At 40.7% G+C, this 13,477-nt stretch overlaps 1 protein-coding gene across 3 annotated transcripts in view; it reads right to left on the bottom strand.

Annotated features, from left to right (window-relative positions):
- The window catches only part of CD226 (CD226 molecule), a 99,070-nt gene that overhangs the window by 16,871 nt on the left and 68,722 nt on the right, over positions 1-13,477 (bottom strand). For all 3 annotated transcript variants that reach the window (XM_024754849.1, XM_024754848.1, XM_024754850.1), the window contains exon 4: positions 9,749-10,096. In XM_024754849.1, the coding sequence (XP_024610617.1) occupies positions 9,749-10,096 (348 nt within the window). The remainder of the gene's footprint in view (positions 1-9,748; positions 10,097-13,477) is intronic.

The raw sequence follows: 13,477 nt of genomic DNA, 5'->3' as shown, positions 1-13,477 counted from the left end.
GGGAAGGTAGAAGTGGTGTTGATAAACATGTATAAAATGGTTGTAGCTTTGGAGGACCACTGGAAAAAATGGTAGTCTGAAGTCTGTTGAACGTTCCTGTATGCCTGAAATACAGGCATGGTAGTATGATCCCAAGTTTTCAAAGGTCGACTTTCTTTGTGCAGACCGATTTTATATTCTTTGTAGTTCAGAAACCTTTCCCTGTTTTATAGCAAGAAGGTCCTAGGGAATAAATTATTTTCAGAGAATTAAAGGGCCATGACATCAACCTCTAATTTTTCTTCTGAGTGAATAGTAACTATTCCTCCTCAAAATGAAAGTATTATCGTATATGTGGAATCTAAAATATGACACAAATGAACTTATCTATGAAACTGAAACAGATTCACAGATATAGAGAACAGACTTCTGGTTGCCAAGGGAGAGGGGGTTGGGGGAGGGGTGGGTTGGGAGTTTGGGGTCAGCAGATGCAAGCTATTATGTACAGAATTGATAAACAACAAGGTCCTACTGTATAGCCCAGGGAACTCTATTCACTATTCTGTAATAAACCATAATGGAAAGGAATATAAAAAAGTATACATATACATGTATAACTGAATCACTTTGCTGTACAGCAGAAACTAACACAATATTGTAAATCAACTGTGTTCAATAAAATTAAAAAAAAGTATTATTAGATTTTAACTGAGAAACATAAGGTGCAGAGAATCGAAATAATTGTCCTATAATTACAGAGCAAGCCAATGAGGAAGCGAGTTTCTAATCTTATGTACACGTTTTGCTGCAATGGTTTTGCCTCTCTTGATGGAAAATAGTTTCCCAAGTGACTTAAACACTTTAAAGCTTTACGTCAGTTGAGAAACACATAGTCTAAGATAGGTTGTAAAGTCTACTACTCAATAGGCTGACCGCAGTAGCTACATTTTCTGGTGTCACTATGTGCACTGGCCGTACTCTGGGCCATAGTGCTCTACAGCGAGTGAAGTACGGTAAGGGTACCCAAGTCAGCATATGCGGCACAGGGATGGTGAACGTTCTGATTTGCTAATTTGTTGAGAAAATTTTCAAGGCTGACTCCATCATATTAGATGTCTCACCTTTCTACCCAAGTATTCCTTAGTCTTATGTTCTATTTCTTGAAATATTTCTCCATTTTCATAAACAGATATTATTTATTAAAGGAGATTGTAATTTATGCATCACAAGTCAGAATGTCAAGACCTGCACACTTCCTGCTCCCTTCCGTGGTGAATTAGTGAGCAGAAAAGAGTTAATGTAGCAGCCCGAAGACTGCTGGCCTTAGAAAGGCCTGCTTACAAGGTTGGCTCTTGGCTAATGTGTGGGAACTTGGATTTGGGGAGTGTTCTCACCATTTCTTTTTTTTTTTTTTTCTCACCATTTCTTAACTGTTAGGGTGGTTTATTGAGTCTAAACTGTTGATACAAACAATGTGGTTTACGCTAAACACCTGCTTTCCTTCTGGGAATTAGTCCTTCTGACTTTGCCCCATGCATCTTTTCCCTTTGCTGATTTTGCTTTGTATCCTTTTGCTGTAATAAATCAAAGCCATATCTTTGGAATGTAATCATCAAAGAAGAGAGAGCCCGTATTTTCCAATTCTGTGGGAAGGTAGAAGCCTAACTTCCAAGGGAACCTTGCTCCGAGGTGCAAAACTACCTCCTGGCGTAAAGATGTAAGAAGCTCATTTTTCCTTTGGATAAAGCCAATTAGCTAACATAGATGGTCATACCAGGTGAATTTAGGATGAGCTGTGTGTGACAAATGATGCTATCAAGTCCTCCTACTTGAGGACTAGTTACTGTTTACCTTGAGAACATGCATATAATGGGTTGTATCTGCCAGGCTTTACAAAAGGTTAAGATTTCCTTCTGTCTTTGCAGTGTCTTAGTGGACTGCCTGCGATGCATATCACAATTCTGGTTTCATGCTTATTCAACAATAAAATTGTTTTCTTTCCCTTCCTCCTTGGTGGAGCAGTTTTCTGGGTAGGGAGGAGATTTTGTTTCCCATTCTAATTCCCCAACACGTTGTTATTACTGTTGTTTAACCAAGTGTAACTCTACATTACTGTGTCACTATCATGCTTATCCACGAGGAAATAATGGGAAATTTTTCAAATGTTCCACTAAAATCAAGATGAACATTTTACCCATGCAATAAAACATAAGTAGGCCTAACATACCATTTAAATTATTTATTTATTTAGCTGTTCAAGATAAAGGTCCATAAATGTGAGAGAATATAACTCTTGAGAATATTTAATATAGAAAATAGACTTCTGTTTTTTCGTGGTAGATTGTGAAGGCTAAGTCCTTGCTGTCCTTATTCTGATGGCTAATAACTGCAGCTCTGGGTCCAGTGGTCACTAGTCAACTATGAGAACTGGAGGGAGAGCCGGATTCGAGAGGAAGGAGGAGGGACTTAAGGCGGAAGGAGGGCGTGTTCAGGAACTCTGAGCCGGTTTCAGGGCAGTTGCTCAAGGAAGCAAGCTTGCCCACAGGGAGATTCTGCTGGGCGGGTCTGGTGAAGACCTTGGGGGCAGGTGTTGGCAAAGCCAATGAGTCACGTGAGAGCTGAGCTCTCACCAGTTCTCTCCAGCAAGGACCTTAATTCGCCTTTGCCTGGAGGCTACTCGTAAAGTTGCCCTAGCCTGTGCCTGGTGTGGACATGACTTATGAGCAACCAGCACTCCCCTCCAGACCCTAACACCTACTACCTGATTTTGCTTGTGCCTCATGTGACTGTGTGAACACCCCCCCTCACGTGACTTCAGGATACCTGCAAACCCCAGAAAAGGGGACGAGTCAGCGGGGAACCCACAGACACAGCACCTGGGGCGACCTCAGCAGGTGGAGCTGGAAGAAACTAGCGGACGATCAAACTCCCGCTCCTTTGCCTACAGATGCTCTTTTGTGCTGGTTCAGTAGGTAACCCATTGCACCTATGAACCTCCTAAAAGGATGGACACAAGGCTGCGGAACTCCACAGTAGCCAGCTTCCCTTGTGATGTTGCTGTTGACGGCAGTAATGATTTTTTCCTTCCACTTGGAGAAGCAACATAGTGCCACAGTTAAGAAAAAGAAGCCTGAAGCCAGTCTGCATGGCTTTGAATCCCAGCCCCTCTCCCTACTAGCTGTGAAGCCTTGGATAAGCCTTCATGCCTCACCTAACCTCTCCATATCTCACTTTCCTCATCCATAAAATGTAGATAATAACAGAGCTGTTGCGACAACTAAATGAGTAATTACGAGTAGATCCTTAGTGACTGGCACAAACAAGCATAATGTGTGAGTTTGTCATATAATGGCCAAGACAAAGCCCTGTGACACTTAGTTCTTATAACTGCTATTTATAACTTTTCCCTTGGTTCTTAGAAAACTTTAGACTGCAAACTATATGGCATTTATAAAGGCCTATATATAAATGTGCTATAAATGTCATACAGATATTTTCAGAATATGAAACAGACAGCAAGCTTTGGGCTGAATATTTACCTCCAAATATTCTATCCAACTTAAGACATTTTAATTAAAAAAGTGTTTACTAAGTGCTCTACAAAACATGTGAAAGCTAATGCCTGGCTATAAGAAATAAGCGCTCTGGTAATAATTGCAAAAGCTGCAGCTTTATGCTCTAGAGTTTAATTATCCATCTGATCTTTCCACTTTTAAAATAGCCAGTGATTACAAAAAAGGAATTGCACGATTGGATTTCAAAGCTGATATCTTCACTTATTAGACCAGGAAGAGGAGACGGTAGCCAGCATAAAGGCAAAGCAACCTGTTTTGATTAAAGTGGGATTTGCGTGTTTCTTGTGAGCGTAAAATTGCCCACAAGCACAAGCACATGTATTTACTGAATGTTTACCATATGGCAGATTGTCCCACCTAACAATATTCACAGTTATCTTAATTCACAAAATTTGTGTATATACACAAACAAATTAAAAGAGTGAAGAATTTATCTCAGTGCTCTATATAAAACATGAAAAAATCAGAATAATGGTTATACTTTGCAAGCCTGCATTTTTTTTATATTTGTAAACTCACCTCTTATGTGGCCCCAATTTGGGGGTCATTTGCACATCCATCATGTCCTTGAGCTTCTTTGATTTGAAGCCACAGAAAATATCCCATCCTTTGTTAACGTAGTTTCTCATCTCAATATTTACTCTTTACTTGCCCGTGTCTATCACTGTGTTGATAAGGATTTTTCATTTCACTCACTATTCACCTTAGCTAAAGCCATTTCTCCTCACCAGTGCAGTGGAGAGCTTTAAACAGTTCAACCTTACATCCGTGAAAGGAAGAATCTCTTCCTGTGGGTTAATTAAATAAATCACTACTCTTATACTTAAAAGATTATGAACATCATAGCTATTTTTGAGTTTTAGGCAAAGTGAAATACATCAAATTAACTCTGGAAATGAAGTTTAGAGTGACCAATGAGAATTACAAAATATTTATTTTATTAAATTATCCAAGCATACTCCTCTGTTAAATAAATAACTCTTTAAAACCCCTGAATCGTTTCAGTGTAAATAACTTTAAGATACAAATGGGGGTTCAAAGATGTACCTCTACAAATGACAGATCCGTGTTTATTCTTCATTTCTTGTTCTTTTAAATAACATAGCCCTCTGCAAACCTACTAGGTCACCTTTGAATATTTGTCAAGGGTCAGGTCAGTATGTGTTTGAAATACCTCAGTTGAAGTTGGAAGTAGTTGTCTGACTAACTGAATTGCAATACTTAAAGCTAGAATTGCTATTAAGAATGAAATGCCATTAATCTTATATGAAGAACTAATTTTTTTTAAAATTTTAAGTAACTTTCTACTTGCCTTTGGGGAAAACTTCACACAGTCATCTACGTTCAGTTTCTAATAAGGCTCTCAGAGACAATTACAAGCTGTTAACAATTCCCAGATGCTTTAAAATAAAAAAAGCACACACACGACAAAGGAGTCCAAAGGGCTATTTTGCCTTTGGAGTCATTAGGTAGGTCTCTCACACAAGTGTGGTCATGGATTTTAAGTGGGAAGAAAATCAGTACATTTTTCTGAATTTGAATTCCTACCTGTACTCTAAGTTCCTAAAGAGAGGAAAGTGTCATGAAGATTACTTGAAATTCAGGCTGAGGTTAAAGATCCACTTGAAGAAAAGCAGTTCCTTGGATTAGCTGCTTTCTAATACCACCGACTTACTTTGTTTATAGTAGTGATAACAATACACATTCATCAATGTTCCTTACGTAAGAGCACCATCAAATCCACTTAACATTAGATTTTCAACATTTCCTTCTCTCTGTTCATAACTTGTCAATCCAATACCTTGTTTATCCACACAAATATGGTACGTATAAACAATGACTGCAGGCAAACATTCCAGGATTGTGTGCCTTAGGAAAGATGAATAAATCAACATGTGGGCTCACAAAACAAACTGAATGACTGACTGCTTGCTTTTTTTTTTTTTAATTAGATGTCTCATAAAAGAACTGATGTGGGCAGAGGCAACTGTAAAACTACAACGACATAATAGGCCCTGATTGAGCAATCAACTCACTTGTGATGTTGGAAACAGTATGTTTCATCTGGATACCCAGTTATCATCCAGAATTTTAATAACATAACTAAACTGGGCTAAAAGTTGTACTTGATCCGTATTGGTAGAGGCTATTTGAGCCTCCAGGCAGTGACACCAGTGCTCTGGGATTCCGGTCCTATGGTTCTATCATATAAATTAACTGTCATGGACATTATTTTCTATGTAGGAAGAGATGATAAAAGGCTGAGGTTCATCACACCAGGTCATGGAAATGTACGTATCTGGCAGCCCAGCACATACCAGCTCAGAAAAATGCCATGCCTACAATAGTTGCATCTATTATAAATTCAGAGGAGTGGGACAGAAGGTTCTGGATTAATAAATCCCTAAAAATATACATTTTGTCAACAACTTCAAACTGTTTAGGAATCCAAATCACCTGGGAGAAAAATGAGTGAATTTTAGCAGAAACTAAGGCCAAAGAAAGAAATGAAGTTTATTTCTCCTCCATAATATTCTCATGGTCTAACTCAGGAGCACAGAGTCCAGAGGCAGTAATCTCCACCAAGCCAGCACAGGCAAGATTTAGAACCTATAGCATCTATTCCTCAATGTTACCCCTTGGTCGACCCCATACCTGACAGAAGAAAGATATGGGAAGATTCTCTTGGTTGTGGCCCCATGATTTCCTAGTGAAAACTTCTGCAATCTCCATTTATAATTTCCATCCTCCACGTCTATTGACTAGCAATTATACACCATTTATATAGAATATGCAAAACAAGAGAACTAAAAAAAGGAAATCACCTTTTCGAAAGATACATATGTGAACAAAGTTCATGAAAATTTTCTCCCCAAACATTGCAGTGGATTTTCTGAGAGTTCAGGTTTCTTTGATCAGCAATCACTAAACCTCAAATGCCGTGTTGATGAAGAAAATCTAGAAATAATTCAGCTAGAAAACTGGGAAATAAAATGGACACAGTCCTTACTAGAACATACAGAAATATTAACATACACAGAATCGGTCAAGAACACTTATTAAGCACATTCTGGAAAGATACATTGACAGCTCTAAGCAGAGATGTCATAATCCTTAATCTCAAGTAATTTCTAATATAAGAGTCAGGACCATTACAAACAGGCACAGTTATTAAATGACTCAAGGGTATCAGTTTCCTAGTTATAAAAATTTGAGAAATTCAAGATGCTTGATGGTTCGATGTCAGGGAAGCAGTTTGAGCTAATGTGAAAAGATCGTGAAGATGGTAAGATCAGACTGAAACCCTAAAGGAAAGGAGGTAACTGTGGTGAAAATTAGTAAATTGGTTGGGAATAGGAGAAAGTAGGAACGTGGCATTGGTGACAAGCGCAAGCTGACGTTCCAATCTGACCAACGACACCTACCCCTTCTCCAGGCCACCTGTGTGCCCAGCCAAGTGGGTAGGGGACCTGTGGCCTATCACCAAGCCTGTGCATCAGCTTGGGTCTGCATCAGTGTGGAGGAAGGGGCACCTTTTTTCTAATTTATCTGCCACTTGTCATTTGTCTACCTGAAGTGGGCTCCTTTTTTGTGGCCCAAAGACCCAGTATGTGACAGTGGTAGCCTAGTTTGAGAGCTCAGTCATTCATGTACTCAGTCATTCATGTACTCAGTCATGCATAATTATTGCAACTGACTCTTAGCTAATTTCCTCTGCCTCAAATTTCTCTTTTTCTACTATTTGACTTACTTCCTTAAATACTACTTTGTGCCATCTTTGATCAAGAACTGATAGTGGCTTTAATTGCTCTTACATGAGATCTAGTATTTCACCAAGTTATCACTTAATTGAGCCTACCTCCTTCTATATTAATCCATAACTCAGAATCTCTGTACCAACCTAGTCATTTGAGTGCAATCACCCATGCACAACTCCCCTGCCCCACCCCGTGCATACTGTTTACATCCCCGGACTCTGTTTTGTCCCTTTGCTCTGCTCTGATCATCAAAGCTGTATTTGAAACTTGATGGTTCAGCGGCCATGGCTCATGGGCCCAGCCGCTCCGCGGTATGTGGGATCTTCCCGGACCGGGGCGTGAACCCGTGTCCCCTGCATCGGCAGGCGGACTCTCAACCACTGCGCCACCAGGGAAACCCCCTACATTGATTTTTGACCAAACAGTTTCAGGACTTGAAATAATCGAATCACATCAGGGAAACACAAGTGATCTATTTTTGCTTTCCATCTGATTTTTTATCTTCAATCTTTACTTATAATTATTTTAAAAAGGAATTAAACCAAAACATACAGTAAACAGCTGTCATCTTCTATCAAATATAACTTTTTACTAATGGGCCGAGTTGATATTCTTTCAACCGGTCAGTTGAATGTCAAAAAGCCATTTTTCAAGAATTCAAAACACTTGAACACTAACAATGCTGACCATTACACTGTCACCTTCATTTTGGACACTGTTTATAGCTTATGTACAAGGAAGAAACAGCTTTGTGCAAGGAACTTAGCCATGTTTGGGTAACTGAAAGACATTTTTATTAATTAGTAAGAGTTAAATAATTATACCTCCAAGAATCCACTTTCTCTATGATTTAAGGTGTTTTTAATAACTTTTTCAACATATAATGGACAAGATTTTATTTTAGAAGTGTTTGAAAATGGTTCTTTATGACATTTTCTGAATAGAACTTTTTTTTGCCTTGGTCTCTGAGAGAAGATTAGCGACTACCTTTATTCTTTCTTTTTTTCTGGCCAGGTTTTAAAAACACTTCTATAATGCAAGAGTATTTTTTTTTTAAAGGTGAGAAATATTTTCTCGATGTGTCTGAAGGAATGGAGTCATGAAGAACCTCTTAATATCTCTCCCCCAATATTCCATCAACCCTCTTTTTCATCAAGTTCTAAGCTCCCTCTGTCATTAAGAGGAGTAGAGAAAGCTTTGATGCTGTGAGAGGTGACTATGTACAAAAGCTGCTAACCTCTGGCAACGGGCCTCCTTAGCACACACAGCTGCTACAGTGACAGCAGTGGAGGCTGCTCTGCATACAAAACCTCCTCTTCTTCCTTCCTGATGCAGGAGGGAATCTCAGCCTGCGGTATAAGCAGAGTCTATGAACGGGCAGCCACATCCTAGGAAGCCTTGGCTCTAAAAGTCTACACACAGGCCAAGGCACATGAGTTGGCTAGAAGCATATGGAAGAAAGGCAGAAGGAAAGATGGATGGATGGGTAGATGGATAGATGGAAGGATGGAAGGAAGGAAGGGAGGAAGGAAAAGAGGGAGGGAAGAAGAGGGTGAGAGTAAAGTGAAATAAAATTTCTGTCATCAGTAAATATAGATTATTTTCTCTGACAGGTCCCTCTGCAGTGAGAAAACTTGCCTGGAAGCAGAACTGGCAGTCTGAGACAGACTTCCTCCCACTCAACTGGAATGCGTCTACACAGGCCTCTCTGTACCTGCCCATCAGTCGCTGAAATACCACTTCTCCTTACACTCACACAGGTTTTGTGGAGCCTGAAGCTTACACAATTTAGGGCTTCATCATGACACAGGAGACAAATAACTAATACAAAGTAAGTACCGGGCCTTGGAAAGAGCCAGCTCAGGTGAGAGGCCCTGAAGGTCAGTTTCAAAGCTTCAGGGCCAGTCTGTTCCTGCTCCCAGCTCTGGAAAAAACTGAGGGAACCAAAGCTCTGATCTGGCAAAGTAGCAACCACATTACTAAACAGTTATTACCCTTTACTCAACACTGATTCAGCAAATACCAATCTAACACCTTATTATTACTGAGGATACACGAGGATTATAAAACCTAGTTACCACCACCAAAAAGTTTTAAAGTAATTGGAAAATTAAAAATTATACAGCTGAAAAAAAAAGAAATTATACAGCTGAAACTTATAGGCTGTTGATACCATGTAGTTTTCAGACGGACTGAATCTTTCTTTTTAATTTTAGGAAAGTGGCAGATCAAAAAAATGGGAAACATCTATTATTGTTAAATCTGTGATTGATGGATTAGCAAGATAAACACTAACATTCGATAACTGACAACTTACCAAATTCAATCATTAAAGATATTTTGAATAATAAAGTCATGAAAAGGACAAAATAAACCAATCCACAGTGGCTGGCTTTTTCCATTTTTGACACATTAAGGCATCTGTCACCTACTCACCATCGGTTACGATCAGTTTCATCACGAAGGTTTCAGTTTCTCCTGTGCTGGATTTGAAGCCACAGCGGTAGAGTCCTGAGTCAGAGGTCATAATGTGGGGCATGGTGATGAAGGCCCTCCTCATTCCCTGGGTGCAGTTGCTCAGTATCTGTCTTGGGTACTTTGAAGTGTAACTTCTTGCTTGGGACAAGTTGCAGCTAGTTAAGAGGTCAATCTGATGGGGCTGGATCTTCTCCCATGTAACTTCTTGTAACAGCCATTTCATTTGAGGCTGGCAGGTGAGTGTGACATTTTTTCCAGGTTCTGAGACTGTCTGGCTATTTGATGGCACAGCTGTCTCAAAACTGTCTGAAAAGAAGAAGCAAATGATTATACTTCAGTCCTCGAATTCTGGGATGCTAAGGCGGAAGCCACCCAGAAAGTTCTATCAAAATGGTTGGTGATGGAGAGGAGACCTTCAAGATGGAGAAAGAGTAAGAAGTGGAGATCACCTTCCTCCCAACAAATACATCAGAAATACATCTACATGTGGAACAGCTCCTACAGAACACCTACTGAACGCTGGCAGAAGACCTCAGACCTCCCAAAAGGCAAGAAACTCCCTACGTACCTGGGTAGGGCAAAATAAGAAAGAAAAAACAGAGACAAGAGAATAGGGACAGGACCTGCACCAGTGGGAGGGAGCCGTGAAGGAGGAAAGGTTTCCACACACCAGAAGCCCCTTCGCGGGTGGAGACTGCGGGTGGCAGAGGGGAATCTTCGGAGCCACAGAGGAGAGCACAGCCACAGGGGTGCAGAGGGCACAGCGGAGAGATTCCCGCACAGAGGATCAGTGCCGACCAGCACTCACCAGCCCGAGAGGCTTGTCTGCTCACTGGCCGGGGTGGGCGGGGGCTGGGAGCTGAGGCTCGGGCTTTGGTTGGATCCCAGGGAGAGGACTGGGGTTGGCGGCGTGAACACAGCCTGAAGGGGGCTAGTGCACCATGGCTAGCCGGGAGGGAGTCTGGGAAAAGGTCTGGACCTGCCTAAGAGGTAGGAGACCATTGTTTCGGGGTGCGTGAGAAGACGGGATTCAGAGCACCGCCTAAATGAGCTCCAGAGACAGGCGCAAGCCACGGCTATCAGCGTGGACCCCAGAAACAGGCATGAGACGCTAAGGCTGCTGCTGCTGCCACCAAGAAGCCTGTGTGCCAGCCCAGGTCACTATCTATATCTCCCCTCCCAGAAGCCTGTGCAGCCCGCCACCACCAGGGTCCCGTGATCCAGGGACAACTTCACCAGGAGAACACGCAGCGAGCCTCAGGCTGGTGCAACGTTACGTGGTCTGCATTCCATACCCCTCCCTCCCTCTGACCTGAGTGAGCCACAGCCCCCTAATCAGCTGCTACTTTAACCCTGTCCTGTCTGAGCAAAGAACAGATGCCCTCAGGTGACCTACATGCAGAGGCAGGGCCAAATCCAAAGCTGAACCCCAGGAGCTGTGTGAACAAAGAAGAGAAAGGGAAATATCTCCCAGCAGCCTCAGGAGCAGCAGATTAAATCTTCACAATCAACTTGATGTACCCTGCATCTGTGGAATACCTGAATAGATAATGAATCATCCCAAAATTGAGGCGGTGGACTTTGGGAGCAAATGTAGACTTAGGGTTTGCTTTCTGCATCTAATTTGTTTCTGGTTTTATGTTTATCTTAGTTTAGTATTTAGAGCCTATTATAATTGGTAGATTTATTTATTGATTTGGTTGCTCTCTTCCTCCTTTTTTTTTATATATAGATATAATATTTTTTTTCCTTCTCTTTTTGTGAGTGTGTCTATGTATGCTTCTTTCTGCTTTTGTCGGTATAGCTTTGTTTTTACCATTTGTCCTAGGATTCTGTCTATTTTTTGTTTGTTTGTTTGTTTAGTATAGTTTTTAGCACTTGTATCATTGGTGGATTTCTTTTTTGGTTCCATTGCTCTCTTTTTACTTTCTTTTATTAATTACTTTTTAATAATTATTTTTTATTTTAATAACTTTATTTTACTTATTTTCTTTCTTTCTTTCTTTTTTTCTCCATTTTCTCTGAGTCCGGTGGCTGACAGGGTCTTGGTGCTCTGCCCAGGTGTCAGGCCTGTGCCTCTGAGGTGGGAGAGCCGAGTTCAGGACATTGGTCCACCAGAGACCTCCTGGCTCCACGTAACATCAAACAGTGAAAGCTCTCCCAGAGATCTCCATCTCAATGCTAAGACCCAGCTCCGCTCAACAACCAGCAAGCTACAGTGCTGGACACCCTAACCAAACAACCAGCAAGATAGGAACACAACCCCACCCATTAGCAGAGAGACTGCTTAAAATCATAACAAGGTCACAGACACTCCAAAACACACCACCAGACGTGGTCCTGCCCACCAGAAAGACAAGATCCAGCCTCATCCAGCAGAACATAGGCACTAGTCCCCTCCACCAGGAAGCCTACACAACCCAAAGAACCAACCTTAGCCACTGGGGGAAGACACCCAAAACAATGGGAACTATGAACCTCCAGCCTGTGAAAAGGAGACCCCAAACACAGTAAGATAAGCAAAATGAGAAGACAGAAAAACACACAGCAGATGAAGGAGCAAGGAAAAACCCACCAGAGCAAACAAATGAAGAGAAAATAGGCAGTCTACCTGAAAAAGAATTCAGAATAATGATAGTAAAGATGATCCAAAATCCTGGAAATAGAATGGAGAAAATACAAGAAATGTTTAACAAGGACCTAGAAGAACTAAAGAGCAAACAGTGATGAACAACACAATAAATGAAATAAAAAATTCTCTAGAAGGGATCAATAGCAGAATAACTGACAGAGAAGAACAGATAAGTGACCTGGAAGATAAAGTAGTGAAAATAACTACTGCAGAGCAGAATAAAGAAAAAAAAATGAAAAGAATTGAGGACAGTCTCAGAGACCCCAGGGACAACATTAAACCCAAGAACATTCAATTTAAAGGGGTCCCAGAAGAAGAAGAGAAAAAGAAAGGGACTGAGAAAATATTTGAAGAGATTATAGTTGAAAACTTCCCTAATATGGGAAAGGAAATAGTTAATCAAGTCCAGGAAGCACAGGGAGTCCCAACAGAATAAATCCAAGGAGAAACATGCAAGACACATATTAATCAAACTGTCAAAAATTAAATACAAAGAAAAAATATTAAAAGCAGCAAGGGAAAAACAACAAATAACATACAAGGGAATCCCCATAAGGTTAACAGCTGATCTTTCAGCAGAAACTCTACAGGCCAGAAGGGAGTGGCAGGACATATTTAAAGTGATGAAGGGGAAAAACCTACAACCAAGATTACTCTACCCAGCAAGGATCTCATTCAGATATGACAGAGAAATTAAAACCTTTACAAAAAAGCAAAAGCTAAGACAATTCAGCACCACCAAACCAGCTTTACAACAAATACTAAAGGAACTTCTCTAGACAGGTAACACAAGAGAAGGAAAAGATATACAATGACAAACCCAAAACCACTAAGAAAATGGTAATAGGAACATACATATCGATAATTACCTTAAATGTAAATGGATTAAATGCTCCAACCAAAAGACATAGACTGGCTGAATGGATATAAAAAAAGACCCATATATATGCTGTCTACAAGAGACCCACTTCAGACCTAGGGACACACACAGACTGAAAGTGAGGGGATGGAAGAAGATATTCCACACAAATGGAAATCAAAAGAAAGCTGGAGTA

This window comes from Neophocaena asiaeorientalis, unplaced genomic scaffold, assembly GCF_003031525.2.
Source record: "Neophocaena asiaeorientalis asiaeorientalis breed wild unplaced genomic scaffold, Neophocaena_asiaeorientalis_V1.1 scaffold124, whole genome shotgun sequence".
Lineage (NCBI taxonomy): Eukaryota > Metazoa > Chordata > Mammalia > Artiodactyla > Phocoenidae > Neophocaena > Neophocaena asiaeorientalis.
This window is presented reverse-complemented; position numbering and strand designations above follow the sequence as displayed.